The sequence below is a fragment of the Centrocercus urophasianus genome, unplaced genomic scaffold (genome assembly GCF_019232065.1).
Source record: "Centrocercus urophasianus isolate 14NV4802_14NV808 unplaced genomic scaffold, USGS_Curo_1.0 seq_2, whole genome shotgun sequence".
In the NCBI taxonomy this organism is placed as follows: Eukaryota; Metazoa; Chordata; class Aves; order Galliformes; family Phasianidae; genus Centrocercus; species Centrocercus urophasianus.
In genome coordinates, this window is record NW_024884755.1 from 13,326,384 (window position 1) to 13,344,232 (window position 17,849).

A 17,849-nucleotide genomic window follows, 5' to 3' on the forward strand; every position below is an offset into this window, starting at 1 on the left:
CAAGCAGAGATATCTGCAGTGAAGTTCAATTGGATGAACAGTTGTTCACCCACAGGGAAAGCAGTACACAACTTCCCAGTAAGGGAAGCTAGCTAATGGCACTCACAGGAAACTAGTTTTGAATGGAGATGGGTTTATTAGGATTAAAATTGTTGAAAAATGGCCTGTCAGGTTCAGTTACTGAAGGGAAGTTCAGTAACTGTGTCTTCCAACTTACCTCTCCAACTCTTTCTGGGAAAGCATCAACCAGGAAGAATTGCAGAGAGGAGCCATTGATCTGGTACTTCCTTTTATTCAGATAGGGATCTTTCTGTTGTGACTGTTTAACTCTCTTCCTAGATAAATACATGCAATTGAACCATGCCTTGTTTTCACTTAATGGACGCACTGGCTATGTTCTGCAGCCAGAAAGCATGAGAAATGAAGAATATGACCCAATGCCAAATGAATCGAAGAGGAAATTGCAGATGATTATGACAGTGAGGGTAAATCTCTTTTGTAAATTATGTTTTTTACAAGTCATAAATATCTATAAAACTATAAATTAAGTTATTATATTTCAGAGCAAGACCTGACAGATTGTCAAAATGCTGTTTTCAAATGTCGGAGTGTTTGAGAATAAAACTAGTTTCACTGGTTCCTGATAGGGAATACATATCTTTATCATGCTAATGAAGCACATGCTATAGAACTAAAAACACAATCCTGGGATAATTTTATGTAATTGCTAATAAAGATTCCAAATGTACTAACTTGCATTTCCAACCTAGTAACTTCTTAGTAGAAATGTCCTATTGGAGATTGATTAGCAGCAGACTAACTAGTTCCAAAATTTCCAGTGTGGGGATGAAGGACGTTTATAATGAAAGAGAAAAACTGAACAGAAAAAATAATAAACTGATTATTTTTTCCCCATTCATCATATTATTGGGTATGCTGTGACTTAATCAGAATGTCAGTCTCACTTTCATGGAGAAATGGATGTATCGCTTGAAAATTATACCTTGTTGTCTTCTAGTGCCAAAAGTGAGATGAGCTTGTTTCTGTTGTCAGTTATTATTCAGTAAGAGAGATGTCCTTTAAAAATATGCCTTTTGAGAAGGCAGAAACATATTAATTGCTTTTTACTACAGTTTAGAGGAGAGGTAAACAGGTGGTGTGAAATAAAGCAGGAATGTTTTAAGGTAATAAGGACTGAATGAAGATAATGTTACAAACTTGATCTGGAGCTGCATAGTGTGTACAACGAATGTCAGCCATAATATCTTTCAATGAAAATCACTAAGTCACCCAGACAATTTGGAGTGCCATTATGAGTGACATAGCATGTTTAATAGATGTAAACACGTTCAAGAGAGGGAGTGTGCATTTCTGCATACTCTTCTGGGTTTATTTTCTTTTTTCTCTAGTGAAATTCTCTTTTAGTTCTGTAGGCCACCTTTCCATGTGAATTTTCCTCTGGATGTGGTTATAACTCATAGTTTCTTTTGAAGGTTTTAGGTGCTCGTCATCTCCCAAAGCTTGGTAGAAGCATTGCATGTCCCTTTGTAGAGGTAGAAATATGTGGGGCTGAGTATGATAATAACAAATTCAAGACAACAGTTGTGAGTGAGTATCAGTTTTCTGTGTAGTGGGGTTGTACTTTTAGTGCACATAAAGTGGGTGATGATAATGAATGTATAATGTCTATAATTGGCCAGCAACCTGTATGGGGAGTAATTGGGTAACCTGCTCTCCTGCCTTCCTGAGTTAATTTGCAAAACTTGATTTTTCAGGGAAAAAACCCGAACTGTTCACAGAAAGTTGTGACTGTGTTATGTTTTGGCCTATGCAATACTTTGTGTAGTCTGCGTGTTTTTTTTTTTTAATTGCTGCCCTGAAAGTGCTTCCTACAGAGTTAGTCAATTGCCAAAATTCTGGCCGAAATGGGGAGTTAGTGCTGTGAGATCCAGACTGTGTTTATTTCAAGTTGGGTTTGAAGGCTGGCATCCCCTCAGAGACAGCTTGGGTAGAGATGGCTGTAAAGTTGTATAACCTGCAATGCAGTAAAATTTTGATCAAAGCTTACTCCTGGTGAGTTCTGGATAAGGAGTGTGTGCCTGGTGTGTGTGTGTGTGTGTGTGTGTGTGTGTACATGAACATCGTGTAAGCAAATGAAATGGGACAATATCTAAGTGGCAGTCAGACAAAAATTGATTATTGAAGTTTTGTATGTAAGAAGATAAGACAGAACAATCTTTAATAAACTGACTGGCTGTCTTTTCACAATTTAATATATCTGGATGCAGCAGTGTTCCTGTGGTAGACAAGAGGCTTTGAATCTAATTATCTAAGCTACTGAAACCTACAGCTCAGACAGCAGTGGAAGATAAATACAAAATTAGGAGCAGAATGTACATTGTGGCTCTTCAGTACTTCAGAGAAGAGGATTATGATTTTAAATTTTTGTCAGGAGTGACCAAGACCTTAGACAGCAGAATTCCTAGCTGCTTTGCAAGTGCCAAGTTACTCAGTGTTCCATAAATGAATTGGGCCGTCGTACACTGGCACTGAACATCATACATGCTTTTCCTGTGACACGGAACAAGAGGCTCATGAATATGGTCCACAGAGGTTTTGTATATATAAAGACAAATAATAGCTTTTCTTCATAGATTTCCATCCATGCCAAGTTTCCTCCTATCTCCACTCACAAATAAACAAATACAAACTGTCTGCAGTGAGGTTACAACATGAGACAGATGGTAAATAGGATTTTTTGGCCTCTGTATGCCCAGAAAATGGCCTGGGATACATACCCGTATATGAATGAAGTGAATTTATTCCCTCATACTGTAAATGCTTCCTTTTCATTACAGATGACAATGGCCTTAATCCAGTATGGGCACCTTGTCCGGAGCAAGTGAAATTTGAAATTTATGATCCAAATCTAGCATTTTTGCGCTTTGTTGTTTATGAGGAGGATATGTTCAGTGACCCCAATTTCTTAGCACATGCCACTTTTCCCATCAAAGGAATCAAATCAGGTAAGAATAGGAGGGATGATAAGGGGCTAAGTCAGAATGACGTTAAATATTATTGTGCTAAGAGTTTGCGCTCTACAGTGGCAGCTATAACACGCCAAATGAGAAGTGCTTTGTTGACCTGAATTCCTTCAATTTGTTGTTTATTATGTCAGCTGTGTAGTGTGAAAAGCATGTAAAATGATCCTCATCTTGCCTTCTGAATTTATTTATTTATTCCTTTTTAATTCTGTTTAGATAGGATAGGAAAATTTGCAGCAGCAACAAATCACAACAAAGACAGTTTTAGAACTGCTACTAATAGTGTGCCATGACTCTGTGAAAGCTAAATATAGTTCTTGTGTACTGATAAACCCAGGGGTTTCTTTGTTCTGAAAGTAAGAGATTCCATTGAAGTTCTTCCTTCCACTCCCACTTGGAGCTGTTTTTCAGATGAAAGCAACGAGATCAATGTTCTGATATTATCCCTATCTCCTTACTGATATGATCCCTGTGTCTTTAACTATCTTTATCATGGACTCCATTTCAGCAACAGAGTTATGTGCTCTGGGTAAAATGTGGGAAGGTTTGTTTTCTGATTTTGTGTCAGAATATTTGTTTAATTCATTGCCTTAGACATGGGCATATGCAGAGTAAGTTTGCTGATTTTTCTCTGCATCTGGCTTTAGTTTCTAAGAGTATATGAAACCTTCTGTTTCTTGGTTCTACCAGTCTTGTCTTTTGTTTCTCTGTAATTCACATAATTCACATAAGAAAGCTTGCTCTTAGCAGTGAAGCATTTGAACAGTGAGGGATCTTTTGGTCCTTAGGCCCACTTGCACCATTTTTTGATGGCCTTGACTCTAGTACTTCTTTGTATATGCTTTGTTTCTGTTTTTCTTTCAGGTTTTAGATCAGTTCCTCTCAAGAATGGTTACAGTGAAGACATAGAGCTAGCCTCACTTCTGATTCACTGTGAAATGCAGCAAGTTCTGGTGAGAACCTCTCATTTGTTTTGTGCACTCACAGCATGTGTTAGCAGTTCTTTGTGGAAACCAGGAAACAAGGATTTAGGTTTTTGTTCAGTTTATGGTGTGGTATTATCTGATTTTTCTTCTTTAGGTATTGGGGAAGACCAGTAATGCAAATTGAGCTACTCTTCCACTGAGGAGACAAATTACTCATTTGTTAAAATAAATAATGCACAAACAAAGCCTAATTACCTCCACTGTTTTTTGCTGTACCAGCATGGTTGTTGCATTTCTCCTATTAACTGACTGATGCCATGCAGAGCTAGCTAGCTAAATTCAGGCTTTCACCTCTGAAATTCAGGCTTTTTGCCTATTGAAATTCTAATTAGTGTTTTTACACATTCAAGGAAAAATGATGATGATGCATCCTTTGCTGATGGAACCACACATTCAAATACCTGGTCTGTGAAGAGCATTTGTTGGTGCTTCAGAGGTGCTCCTTTCTATGTTAATTTAAAGCAGGCTTATTCTCAGACTCTCTTTATATGTCAATAATATTTTATTCTATATATTTTATATATTAATATAACTATATATAACTAAATATTCAATTATAACTATATATGAATCTATGTTTTATTGTATCTTATTAAATACAATGGCACAGGGAACAAGTAATGAAATTTTACAGTGCTTCTGGGAAGTGAGGATTTCTGGGTGCTTTCCAGTACCCTTCTTATTCAGAGGAGGAGGAAGAAGTGCAACTCATCTGCAGTTGTTCACAATCGTTCAGCTAATGCTGTAGTTCACACCAATATGTGTTAGTTTTCATGATTAAAACACCAGGTTCTGTCTCTGTCCAGTATGTCTCTGGACATACTGTTATTATGTCTCTGGAGAGATTTGTCCCTACGGTTACGGACACTGAAATGGAAATCACTGAATTCTCAGTCACATTCTTCATGGAGGAGTGGCAGCCTTTTTCAAACATTCTTGTTAAGATTTTTGCAAAGCCACCTAATAAACACATAATGTAATACGGCTGTGTGTAATCAGCTCTTGGCAGCCATAGCTGAGAGAAGGAGAAGGCTAGGAGCTGAGACAAAGAGTGTATGTTTAAAGAAAAGAGAGGCATGAAGATAACATTTGAAATGTTCGTATTCCATGAACATGAGTCTGATCCAGGAGACCAGATAAACTCATATATTTACATATTTTCTGGCTTGTTGCCTCTGAGAATACTGGTAACAACTTGCTGTTGCCTAATGTTGAGCATGGGAATGGTGCTAGATATATTGCTGATTCCTCTTCAGAAATTCATTCTTTGCCTGGGGCCAGTGTATCTCTTGTTCATAGCAGCAGCGTGTCTCCCGGTCTGTCAGCACTAAGTTCTTTGGTGGTAGCATATTTCACACTCTTGAAACACCTTCAGTTTGTTAGGCCAAGGGAAGATGCAGCATTGCTCTGTATTTTTGCAAGGTCTGATGTTTCTGGGTGGTAATGCAGTAGCAGGAGAACTTGCAAACAAATTTGCTTTTGTTTGGCAGTCTGTAGCAAATCAAGGTTTGCCATGGTTAATCAACTTCTGGAAGTTCTGCCAGATCATTCAAGAAGCATCAGGAATGATCAGGGCTATATCCATCTGTTCTTCTGCCCTTTTTTTTTTCTTTATTTGTGATAATGACCCTTCACAAAATGGTATAATTTAATAACAGGCCTGTTTATATACAGGACTCCATCTGTATTCTCTTGGAGATGAAAAACACAGTTATAAAGGGGAATGAGAATGGCTGTGAAATTTCCTTAGGAACAGAGTAGCAAGAATCTAGCAAATGTAAGCATGTATATATGTATATATGCCCTGTTATGTGGGGCCTCATGCAGTTTTTGTTCAAGTTAACCAGTCTTCTTGACATTGCAGAAACTTGGTTACACTGAGATTTTTACATTTAGAAGCATGTATTATTAGCCTGAAAATTGATTCACTTGCATCAGAAAGTGTGTGAATCTCTTTAGCTTTTATTTGCTTCATCCTATACCAGGGAACTGTAGGAATTTGTTTTGGGAGGAAAAAGAAGGGTGAGGAAAGGATCTTGTTCCTTTAACTGTAAAACTCCATGGCTCCATGGAGTTTAGAAACATGGAGAAACTCCATGTTTCTAAACCTGTCAATTTTTGTGGATCTGGACTGAGTCCTAAAAGAGGCATTCTTATTAGTATGCCATCTCTGAAAATATTTAGATTTGTTACATTTATTGATTGCATGTCATTTCTTTTAGGATACGCATCTTGTTTTGCTGCTGATTTGAAAATTAAGACTTTGTTGCTGCCAATGCTGTTTCCCAGAAGTAACACTAGAAAAGAGGCAGCTTGTGCGTGCAAAGTTTTGGAGTATTAAAATAATTTGAAGTCATGAGAGGAGTCATATTGATTATTTATGCTTGAGGAGAATTTTGAGACATTCTGTTGTGGGCCACATGCAACAGAAGCTCAGACCCCCTGTAAATTAATCTTCAAATACTTAGTCTGTTCCTCTGAAAGCATGAAATGGCCATAGATCCTTAGTGCAAAGGACGTGTCCTCCCTTGGTCATCTGGTGCTTGCTGCTGTTAGGGATCCTATTTACTCATCAGTATTTCTACTTGTGGTCTGGATTTCAATAGGAAAGCACCAAGATTGTTAATGTCACCTAGTACACAGATATGATGGAGCTGTCAAAAGCAAGAACAACAAAATTAAAAAGTATTTTAAAGCACATAATCTGATGTCCCACGGTGATGTCCTTTTGCTGTCCTTTGCTCAACACACTGACATGATTTGTTATGGGAGAATATTTTCCAAAATGTGTTTCCAGATAAAGCTAATGGAATGTGTTTAGGAAAACAAAATAGCCCCCTGAACTCTGTTGATTCTGTATCATTTTGGGTATCTCTTACATTCACTGATTACCAGCATTATTACATTGATTTCCAATATTCTTTCAAAGGAATATGAAGAAGAGCTTTATTCTTCGTGTCGGCAACTTCGGAAGCGCCAGGAGGAAGTTAATAACCAGCTGTTCCTTTATGATACCCATATGAACTTAAGGAATCCTAACAGAGATGCATTATTAAGAGAATTCAATGTGAATGAACATAAACTACAGATATGTCAAGACGCATGTAACCGGAGGTGGGTCGATAATCATTCTTCTTTCCAAGGTAGCTCCATCTAAGTATGGCTTAATGTTAAGAAAATCTCAGGTTTATTAAAACAAGCATCTAAGAATAGTCAGAGCAGGATTGGCATAGCTGAAGTGAGGCAGGGCTGCAAACCACTAGAGGCCAGCAGACTCAGTGAAATGTCTGCTCAGTGAAATCCTGGTTTCAGTAATCACAGTGTAATCCTGTGAGCTTATGTTCTTTTATCCTGCTTTCTAGGAGAAAACCTTGGAAATACATGCTATATAGCCAAATAAATAAACCACCTCTCCTACACTGTTAAAGTTATGTCCCTGGTGGTGTCCTTAGTGTATTAAATATGTGGAAACAACATGCTTCCAGAGACACATACTGCAAAAGATAAGAACAATTTTAAGACCACAGAACTGTCAGTTAAGTGTCAGTGTGCTATCCAAAGCTGAGGGGAGGGTATGTCTCATTTGCTGCCACCTTTGGGTCGGGTAGGAGGAAGAGAGAGGCTTCCTTACCAGGTGACCACGTGGAAGTATTGAGTAGATCTTTAGGATCTACTGAGATAATGAAATGGGACGAAGACTTTTCTTTAAATAGTTTTTTTTACCTTTGTGTGTGTGTGTGTCTGTGTGTGCTGAACAGTTGTATGAATCCCATCTATTGCAGGAAAAAAAATGTACAGTCCTTGTTGCTGATACATTACTTAGACATTGAATGAACATAGTAAACCATTCCCCTCTGAGAAATATCAAGGAGACTTAACTCCTTTTTTTTTTTTTTTTTTTCTTTTTCTTCTTTTCCCTAAAAGATTAAGGGAGAAGAAAGTCAGTAACAGCAAATTCTACTCTTAAAACAGTCATTCTTTGATGCATGCTTTATGGAGCAGTTCAGGTAGAGACATTAATTTATCCTGGTCATTCTATTCTGTGAAGATCTCATCGTGCTGAATGAATCGAAGAGGAAGAAGAGAAGGGAAGATGGATTTTCTTATTAATTTCTTGTTATAAGAAAAACTGTTTTAATTCCAAATAATTTATATTCTGTACAAGGTTTGGCCAGTACCTCTATGCAGGCCAGACTTCCTGTATATGAAAGAATCTGAAGGTGGGTAGTTGCATAGACTTCACTGCTTATCAATACCTGAAGTGCAAGTTTAAATTGTTCATGGTGTCTGTGTACGCAGGGTGTAGATAAGACATTCACAACAATTTGCATGCATGGAATCACACCACTTTAACAACCTGGCTCCTTAAGATTAACTGGTAGTGAGTTTTTAATTTATTAAATGCTGTAAAAGCACTTTTGCACCAACATTTCTTTTTTAAATGTATATTACCTTACCTTAGGCAATGGATTGTACTTCTGAAACTGTATAAAGAATTTTGGGCAGCTAATAGCTCATACTGTATTGTCTCTTAATAGCAGTTCTCTGTGCCCTTCTTGAGTAGCAGATAATATGTTACTTTTGTTGAAATCAAATATCCTCTTTAACTTTGGATGCTTCCTTGTGAAAGGTTTAAGAGAACAGTGTGTGCACTTGTTTTTGTAGCCCCTCTGAACTTGTGTTCCTAAATTAAGGTATTGGAGGGAAAGGTTTTAATGTAAATATGTGCTAAGAAATATGTGGTGTTTTGTTATGTTTTTTTTTTCTTTTCAGAAAGGCATTTCAACTCTGAAAAGCACTTAGTTTGATACAGCATCATTTTGCAAACCCTTTCAGCTGCTAATGTGCTTAGAAATGATTTTTTTTAATGAACTGTCCATTTTTAATCTTGCAGTCCTACTTAGATGACAGCATCAGATGATAGTGTTCTGTAAATGTAGACTGTTTTACCAAAATACATCTAATCCAAGAATGATAGTATGCACAAATATAGAGGTACATTAGTCTTACATCTTTAATCAAGTGAAGAACATTGAGCTACAGATGCGAAAACTCAGTAGATTAGCAAGTGTGCTTTACTGCAGTAGTGAAATGGAAGCCCTTGAATGGCATATTTAAAACCAGTTATGGTAATTTGGGTGCATGTCAGTTCTTTGTGCTAGCACGATCTTATTACTCTCAAATTCCTGGTTCCTTTCTCTCTACATGGGTGACGTTTTGCTGTCTTTATAAATGAATTTCTTTCACAGCTGTGCACAGGAGTTAAGTTCTGTCTAAATGACTGTCCAAGTCATAAAAGTTTGCATACATCATGCTGTATTTCTCATCACAGAAAACAGGCATGCATTTGGGATTCCTGGTGTGATGAAGATGGCTCAGCCATTTTTGGTTTCTCTTGCTCCCTATTCTGTTGTTTCAAGGTGTGCTTGATTGATGCTGTTGTTTATTCACATCTGATGGTTTAAGGAAGTCCACTGAGGTTTTAATTATTACAAAAAGAGTTGTGTCTCACTTATCTTGAGATGGAAATGCTATTATAGCATCCCATAATTGATTGTCTTTAGATATTTTTAACGAAGGAATTAAATACCAATCAGCCATCTGAAAAAGAGGAGAGGACAAAGTTAAAGGTAATTCAAGGGTTTTCTTTTCTTCTTCCTGCCTGAAATCTCTTCAGTCACCAGTTCCAACTGGTCCATCCAAGGATTAGATGAATGCAATTTTTCTTTTTTTTTTTTTTTTTTTGAGGGGGGGGAGGGAGAGGGCATCAAATGTGGATTTTAGAGGTACAGCAATAACTTAGCCTGCCATACAAACCTGGGCTTACCTGCTGATCCAGTTGCTGTGGGTGGTGAGGACCTTTGGTGCACATGCATTTTGTACTGCTTTCCAGGACATATTTTAGTGTGTCATACAATCAGTCCCTGTGCTATATATTTCATTCAGCAGCCAGTGTGTGTCGCGTTCAGTGTCCTGAGAACACAGTGTTGTCAGTGATGGTCAGATGAGGTGGTCCAAAGTTGTGTCTGAAAGGTCCTGAAGCTGTTTCCACAGGTGGAACAGGATTTTTAAGTAGCTGAATAACAGCTGGGCTTGTACTGATTACAGAAAGTAGGGGACCACAAGATGCTAATGCTCAGGGAGACCAAATTCTAGATCTCTAGGCTGCTGTGGTTTAATTTTATTATTTCTAGCTCAGTTCCAGAGCAGACATAGCCACATGGCCCAGGTGAATCATTTGGCTCAACTACTTTCCTTATTCTATACCTGACCCAGAACAACTATTGTATGATGAATGTAGGAAGTTCCTTGCTGCTGTGCAAATGTTTAAGAGTTCTTCAGAAAGTTGTGTGTATATTCTGCATGCAAACATCATATTTAAAGTTATAAGAGGTATTCCTTGGCATTTATGAAAATCCATTCAGTTTCACAGACTTTTTTTTTCCCCTGAGTATATGAACATGTTACATTCAGAAGAGAATTACTGCTTTGGCTGCTTGGTTGACTTGAGTGTTAGGCAAGGCTATGTACTGTTTCTTGTATCTTGCATTGTTTTAACTCCAAAGGCCCATCTCTCAATTCTTTGTCAAGGTGGACTCAAGCAACTTCTTCACAGTTGCAGCTATTTTAATACGAAACAAGGTTTGAATGTGCATGCTAAGTTTATAATCTAGGAGGAAAATCATTTATAAGAATGTTATCGGTTGAATTGTTATATTCTTATGGAAACTATTTTGAATTCTTAAAATAACTTATTTTAATAAAAATGTTTTGATAGCAGTGATGTCAGTGATCCCAGAAGCCTCTTCATTAAAGCGTGGTTTACTGAATGTCTTGACTTCAAATCTCCAGGTGGTGTGCATGAGTTCTAATTGAACAGCGGTCTGCTGGAATGTTACGCTGTGTTGCACCAGAGGTTGGAGGAAGGGCATTTCTGTATTTTTTAAGATGAACTGACTTAATGATCGTTTTCATGAAGCCATTATTGTTGCACTTCATCTGGATACAAACAAGCACTGCAGAAGGAAAAGGCCAAAGATCATGTTTAACATGCAACTCCTAACTGACCTTTTCCACTAACAGGTAGATACTTCAGCTGTAGTGAGCATCAGGTTTGTATCAACTCAAAAAATGAGGTCTGAAGAAGGCAGAGCTGGAATTTGTAGTCATTTGGAACCATCATTCACAGTAAATTTGTATTAACACACGTTCTGCTAATGAGGGTATCTTAATTGCATGGGCATAAGTGTCTCTGGGTGAAGGCTTGATGTCTTTGTATTGTGATTTTTTGTTTTGCTGGGATTCTTGGGAATCAAATTTTTCTCAGTCTTCTAATAAAAACTGTGTACATGTTGAGCTGGAATCAAGCATCTATGAGGCATTTATGCTGCTGAGGTATCACTGTATTGCTGCAAGTATGTGGCAACTAGCGATAGAAATGAAAGAAAAAATTGGTAGGGTCTCCTAGGAGGTGACGCTACAAAAAAACATACTACTTAAGGATGATTGACATTTAAACTTCCGAAACATATATACACACACATCATAAGTCGTTCATGTACATCTGGCAGGCATTAGTTTTATGCTGACATGCTGCGTTATGCAAGATTAAGCAGCTGCCAAGAGATATTTAAAAACATCAGAGCCATTCTTTTTACCAGTTGCTAAATAACTCAGCTCTAGCAAACTTTCATTTCTGCTTTTTGAGTTTTGAGGTGTATTTCTGATAATTCACTTTCAGGAAAACAAATAATAGATAAAGTTTTGGAACAGACAAAACAATTGAATTACCTTCATCTTCTCAGTCGCTGATATAAAAGTAGTAATAAGAGAAAAATAATTCTCATTTTAAAAATACTTGAAACAGAGCAGCCGTGACTAGCTTTGTGCACACCTAAGTCTTAAGTAATTCTCATAGAGTAAGTAATTTTAAAGTAACTCCTGAAGCCTTACATTTCTTCTTTTCATTTTGGAACGTAAAACAGGGAAAGTATCCTTCACCTCTTCTGTAGTTTACTTGAAGAGCAAACACGACTCTGGCTTTGTTTACTAGATGGAGCCAAATAGGCTGCTGTTTGGTTTGGGGTAGGCATTGCCAAGTGGCTGCTTGTTTCTCTCAACTAGGGCTGATTTAGTACCATGTGCTCAAGCATAAGTTATGGGCAGTTAGGACAAAATAGCACCTCTTGCTGTGTTATCAGTGAAGAGTTCTGTCCTTGACTCCAGACAGATGAAGAGCTTCACATGTTGTGCTCGTTCTGCAGGAGGTTGAGCTGCTTCAGTTTTGGTATTTGTGTCTTTGCCACCCGTCCCAATTTTTCTTTGTACATAAACAGTTATCAGGACTTTCACCTCAGCCAGCACTAACAGCATGTTTACACTTTGGGACACTTTCATAGATTATTTTTTTCTGTCAACCCCACCATTAAGATAAGTATACATGGCAGTGGCTCCTTTTTTTTTTTTATTCTTTTTTTTTTTTTTTCCAAAAAAAGTATTGCAAATAGGAAAAAAAATCCTCTGGGGCACAGGAGTGGCATTCTACATCTTAAAAAGATCTGCTTTTTACAAGAGTTAGCGTGAAATACCAATGTTATAGTTGTAGCTAGCAGGCATCTGCATTCTTGTACATTGTCTTTTTTCCTGTTGCTTTTGTTAGCATTAAAATTTCTTAATTTACTTTTGCTAGCATTGCATCAGAACCAGAGGATGGAGAGGAGGAAGTAACCAGTGGTTTTCATTTGAAAAGCGTGGCCCTCTAGGAGAACAGCAGGCCAAAGCTTTTGTGAGGTCACTTTTTTTTTTTCATCTTTTATTAAAATGATTAATCTTCCTGCAAACTACGATGATGTGTATTAATGGATTCTGTGAGTGACCCTTCTGCAGTCGGTATGGTAGTGAAATGTTATCTGCTGGAAGCGCAGTAGCTTTTGATAAAGGAGTTCAATGCTCCTAGGATGCAAACATTGCCTCAGTTTATTCCGTTACAGAGGGGGGGAAGAAAAGTGAGCGCTGCCTTGAGCTGTCCCTTCACCATTACATTTAGTTTCTTTTGGTTTATCATCCTGCTATAAAGTTGTAATGATATCAAGCACTAAAGGAATGTTATCAGAGGCTATAAAAATTTTATAAGGAATGGAATATGAGTGTAATCACTTAACAAGAGTCCTTTAAATATGATTATTTAACCGTTCAGTAATGCTGGGAAAAATCACAGCTGTTTCATAATACACTTTAGCTAACTCATTCATCTTCAACAGGAATATTTAGTTAGAAAATCTGCAGATCTGTGCTGCTTCAAGCACTTAGCTGCAACTGAGGTACACAACTGTACATTTTCCAGAAGTGTATTAGATGTAACACAGTTTATTCAGAAAAGTACACCACAATGTATTCATTTAAAAAATAACAATAATTTATTGTCTAAAGCCAAATTATTGGTTAGGCATATATGCACTCAAGATGGAAAGCAGAACTTGGTTTGGAATGTGATCAAAGAGTAAGCTTTTTCCCCTCTGGATCATATAGCACAAACTTCCTAGGAATAAAAGGTGTGGACCAAGAGTATGATGCTATTGGGTAGAAAAGGTCAGTCTTAAGGGTACCACTGCACCAGACAATAACATGCTGCTTGTAGTAGTACAGTTAACTTTTTAGTGGCCCGATCAATTTTACTTTGAAGAAGAATTATAAGATATGTTACAAAAAGTAAAGGTTTTTGCTCCACCATTCTATTCACTGGGGATAGAACTGTTAAAGGTATTTACCCAAGAAGTACAAACATATGTATTTTTTTAATTCGCTGTGAAAACAAAGAGTATGCAACATAACTAAATCCTGTCCTCCATACTCAGTGTTTCATTTCAGGGTGAAAATATAACTGCAGATGGAAACCATGAGACGAGCACAGCAATCAACAGCAAGAGCAGTCCTCCATCCCTAAGGAGATGTGCAGTGGTATACTTCCCTGGCTTTGGTCCACAGCCCTGAGATCTAAACCACTCAACCACTTCATTCAGGCTGTATTTCTGAGGCTCGTACCCCAGCTCTTTCCTGGCCTTCTCCATGCTGAAGTAATGTGTGACACCGGTTTTATAAACTTCTGTGCGAGTGAGGAGAGGCTGAAAATTATAAACATGGCCTATGAGAAAATGAACTAGTTCAGTAAGAAATGCAAAAAAATAGACAAGTGACAGAGGAAGGCGGCAGGTTGGGAACTTGTATCCCAAACCTTCTACTAGTGGTCGGAAAAACTCAAAGTTGTTTACTGGTCTGCCATCTGAAATAAAGTAGGCTTGGCCTGCAGCTATGTGCTTTTTGTTGGCTTTGAGGGCCTCAAAGGCAAGGATGTGAGCCTGAATGAGATTGTCAACGTGTACAAATTCTACTAAACTAAGAGGATCTCCGTATACGAATTTAAACAGTCCCCTCTCAATGTAACTAACTATTCTTGGAAGATGTCTTTGCTCTCCTGGCCCATAGATGCCCGCTGGTCGGAGAGCACAAGTCCTCAATACACCTTTCCCATGTCCAAGCTCAGTACCATTTGCCTTCAGCACCTTCATTTCAGCTAAAGATTTGGTCCGGGAGTAGTGATCTGGATGGAGGTGAAGAGGCAGATAAGGCAGAGATTCATCCCCATTTTCTATAATCTGGCCTCCAAATATCACATTATATGTACTTGTATAAACCAGACTTGACACTCCTGTACTCTTGCAGGCTTGGATGACATTTTCTGTTCCTTTCACGTTAACATCTTCTATAAGTTTTCGGTTCAACTGCTCCCTGCCAGACATTCCATAGGAAGCGATGTGGAACACGCAGATCACATCTTTAAGAGCCTCTTCCACTTCAGCCAGACGACAGACGTTCCCTTGTATAAACTTTATCCCTTCTGGCACAGGTTGAAGAGGCTTCATGACATCAAAGAGAATCACATCAACTCCCTTTTTGTATATGGTACAGCCTAAACTAAAACAGGACAGAAAGCATATGTTATATACATAAATGCATAAAACACTTCAACAGAGATAAGAGAAGCTCTTTAACTACTTCAATACCTTTTTTTTCCTAATTGCACTCAGTTCAGCCATCTACTATGGTGATGAGTCAACTGCCTAGCTTAAGGTTTAGAAATGTTTCCTCAGTCTCTAGAGGAAAGCAAAACAAAGTGGGTGAACTGCCAGTAGGGAAAGCTCTGAACAAAACCAACGTGTTTTCAGCTGCTCTTTGGCAGAACCCAGCTCGTTCTCCTTCTGCCCCCTGAGGTACCTGAGGTAGCTGAACGATGGTAATCTAAACCCCCATCACAAAGCTGATCGGCCCCGTTAAAAGTTACGCATGGCATCAGAGCAACGTATTCGCTTAAAGCACTCAGAAACGCAGCGGTGCGATTGCCGACAGGGAGCCGAGACCAACAGGCACAGGACGGGGTGACGCAGGTCCCAGCCCGCCGCCCCACCGCCCGCCCTGCTCCATTGATCCGCACGTCGCCGCTCTCCAGCGCACTAACCGGAAGCCAAAGTAACCACCTCCTCCCGTAATCAGCACCGCTTCCTTGGCGCTACTTCCTGCTTCCATCCTCTTTGCTTCGGTGCCTTTTCAGGAGATTGACCTACGGAAGACGCAGTACAAACACACATTAACGCCAATCTGAGTTCTAAGATCGCTTCGCGTCCAGCCGTTCACAGCTGGGAAAGCCGGCTCCGAGGCACAGGTTGGACCGGAGCACCGTCAGAACCGACCCGCGGGACCCGGCACCCCTCGGTCGGGCGGTGCTCTGAACAGCCCGGACCCGCAGCCCGCCGTCCCGCCCGTACCTGCTCGGAACCCGCGGCCTTCCGCTCCGCCTTCCCGCAGTGCCACCCTGCCGCGGGGCTTCACGGGAAATGGAGTTTCCCAGGGACGGTGGGAGGGTGCCGAGTCACAAGATGGCGTCGGGGTGCGGGGGGTGACCTAGAGGATGCTGAGTTTGTCTCAGTGAACACCAGCGATGTGGAGCTGCTGGGCTGTGTTGGGCTGTGTTAGGCTGTGTGCCCGGAAGGTGCTGCCTTCCCCTTTCCCTCCGCAGCAGGACTCGATCAGAGCTTGTTTCTGTGAGGGTGCTTTAAAACGGGGAGTCTCCAATGGTTATTGAAGCCTGACCTTTCCCCTCAGTGCCAAAGCTTCACAAAGGCTATATCACTAATCACTGAATCGTTAAGGATGGAAAAGTCCCCTAGGATCACCAAGTCCAGCCCAACTCACCCCCCCTGCCCACAGACCCTGTCCCTCAGTGCCACATCCCCACAGCTTTGGGACGCCTCCATGGGTGGTGACTCCCCTGGGCAGCTGTGCCACTGCATCACTGAGAAGAAATGTTTCCTAATACCCAACCTGAGCCTTCCCTGGAGCAGCTTCAGGCCATTCCCTCTCATCCTATTGCTGTAACCTGGAAGAAGAAGCTGACCCTCACCTCTCCGCAACCTCCTTGTGGGAATTGTAGAAAGCAATAAGGTTTTCCCTGAGTCTCCTCTAGAAGAATAATTAATAATACCTAATCTGCACAGTGGCTCTAGCATTCCTTGATCTGTACAGCATAATACACTAAAGGAAGAGTTAATCTCATGGAGGTTGAAAAGTTTTTGTTAGTGAGGAAGCAATGCATCACAGTGACTAACTTCAACAGAATTGCTTCTGAGTTGCGCACCAGCCATCCTGCATGAGCAGTAAGAGGAAGACAGCACAGAATTATACTCTCAAAGTCTGTTTTGTGGTATTTTCCCTTTTTCGTTCAGAGAAATATGAGTCACCTGGGGAATGTCAGGAAACACAAGAAGTGAATTATCTGTCAAAACTACTTAAAACATGTGAGCTTCCATTTTGCAAAACCTTGAGAGAAGTAGACAAAATACACCATGATTTATTTTGATTGATGCCTGGCAAGAATTAAAGCGAAGCAGATTCTAAGAAGAACTATTATTTCTTGCAAGTGAACCTACGTGACTCTTAAATGGCAATATCTGGCATAGAACATATGCTGCACATGAGCAGAGCATACACTGTCATGCCAGTTGATTTCCGTTCTCTGAGAAAACAGATTGTGTTTCAGTGGAATATTGCAGAACTGGTTGATAGGAAGCCATAGAATCATAGAAATGTTTGAATTGGAAGGGACATTTAAAGGCCATCTAGTCCAACTCCTTGTTGTGAATAGGGACATCTACAGCTCAGTCAAGCTGCTCAGATCTTGGTCCACCTGACCTTGAGTGTCTCCAGGGATGAGGAATACTGGTGATGCAGGGATGGAGATGCTCAGTTTGTCCAGTTCAATTCCAAGCACACAGCAGGGCCGGATAGAGCAGGTTACTGAGAGCTCTGTTGGTATTGAATATATCCAGGGATGGAAACTCCATGTTAGCCACTTTATTCTGGTACCTCAAAGAGATTTGTACTTCCTGAACTGCATTTCTGACCTTGCACTCCGTCTTATGTTGCTAAATCCTTGCATTTGAATAGGTTAACCTTAGAACGTGGGTTCATCCTCTGGACTTTGTGATTCATTCATGCAGGGCAGATTGCAGGACTGAGACCTCTTTGTCTGCCTTCTGCTTTTTCTTACTTTCTGGTCATTGAGTCAGTTTATCTCATAATTAGTGTTAATGTTATGAATATAAGAAAACTGTAATTAAACTAAAACTTCTGCTCTTAAACCACTCTCAGTTTTATCCCTCATTGTAAGGAATGGTCTTTTTTCAATTGTCAAAACATAGTAGGAAGCAGTCATTCCTCATTTCAGAATGGCAGATTTGACTACAACTGGAAAAGTTGTCATTCAGTT

At 39.6% G+C, this 17,849-nt stretch overlaps 2 protein-coding genes across 3 annotated transcripts in view; one reads left to right on the forward strand and one right to left on the reverse strand.

Moving 5' to 3' along the window:
- Positions 1-10,814, forward strand: part of PLCG2 (phospholipase C gamma 2) — a 58,245-nt gene extending 47,431 nt beyond the window's left edge. Inside the window, 6 exon segments of the mRNA XM_042821349.1 lie at positions 340-485; positions 1,494-1,608; positions 2,859-3,026; positions 3,909-3,997; positions 6,960-7,144; positions 7,955-10,814. Of these exon segments, the coding sequence (XP_042677283.1) occupies positions 340-485; positions 1,494-1,608; positions 2,859-3,026; positions 3,909-3,997; positions 6,960-7,144; positions 7,955-7,997 (746 nt within the window). The 3' untranslated portion in view covers positions 7,998-10,814.
- Positions 10,815-13,423: 2,609 nt separating this feature from the next.
- SDR42E1 (short chain dehydrogenase/reductase family 42E, member 1) lies at positions 13,424-15,925 on the reverse strand. Of its 2 annotated transcripts, none has more exons than XM_042821350.1 (3): positions 15,850-15,925; positions 15,543-15,644; positions 13,424-15,001 (listed from the first exon to the last, which is right to left on the reverse strand). In XM_042821350.1, exons 2-3 carry the CDS (start codon positions 15,608-15,610, stop codon positions 13,894-13,896), a joined length of 1,176 nt encoding a protein of 391 aa, XP_042677284.1. In that variant the 5' UTR covers positions 15,611-15,644; positions 15,850-15,925; the 3' UTR covers positions 13,424-13,893. The 2 variants fall into 2 exon arrangements, with proteins under 2 accessions (XP_042677284.1, XP_042677285.1); XM_042821351.1 differs by lacking the exon at positions 15,850-15,925 and adding an exon at positions 15,775-15,844.
- Between the last annotated feature and the right edge of the window lie 1,924 nt (positions 15,926-17,849).

Bases quoted from the DNA above. Each gene is read 5' to 3' on its own strand.
- SDR42E1 (XM_042821350.1), bottom strand. From the start codon at position 15,610: ATGGAAGCAGGAAGTAGCGCCAAGGAAGCGGTGCTGATTACGGGAGGA. The intron at 15,002-15,542 runs GTTAGTGCGCTG...GTCCTGTTTTAG, and splicing joins GGTGGTTACTTTGGCTTCCG to TTTAGGCTGTACCATATACA.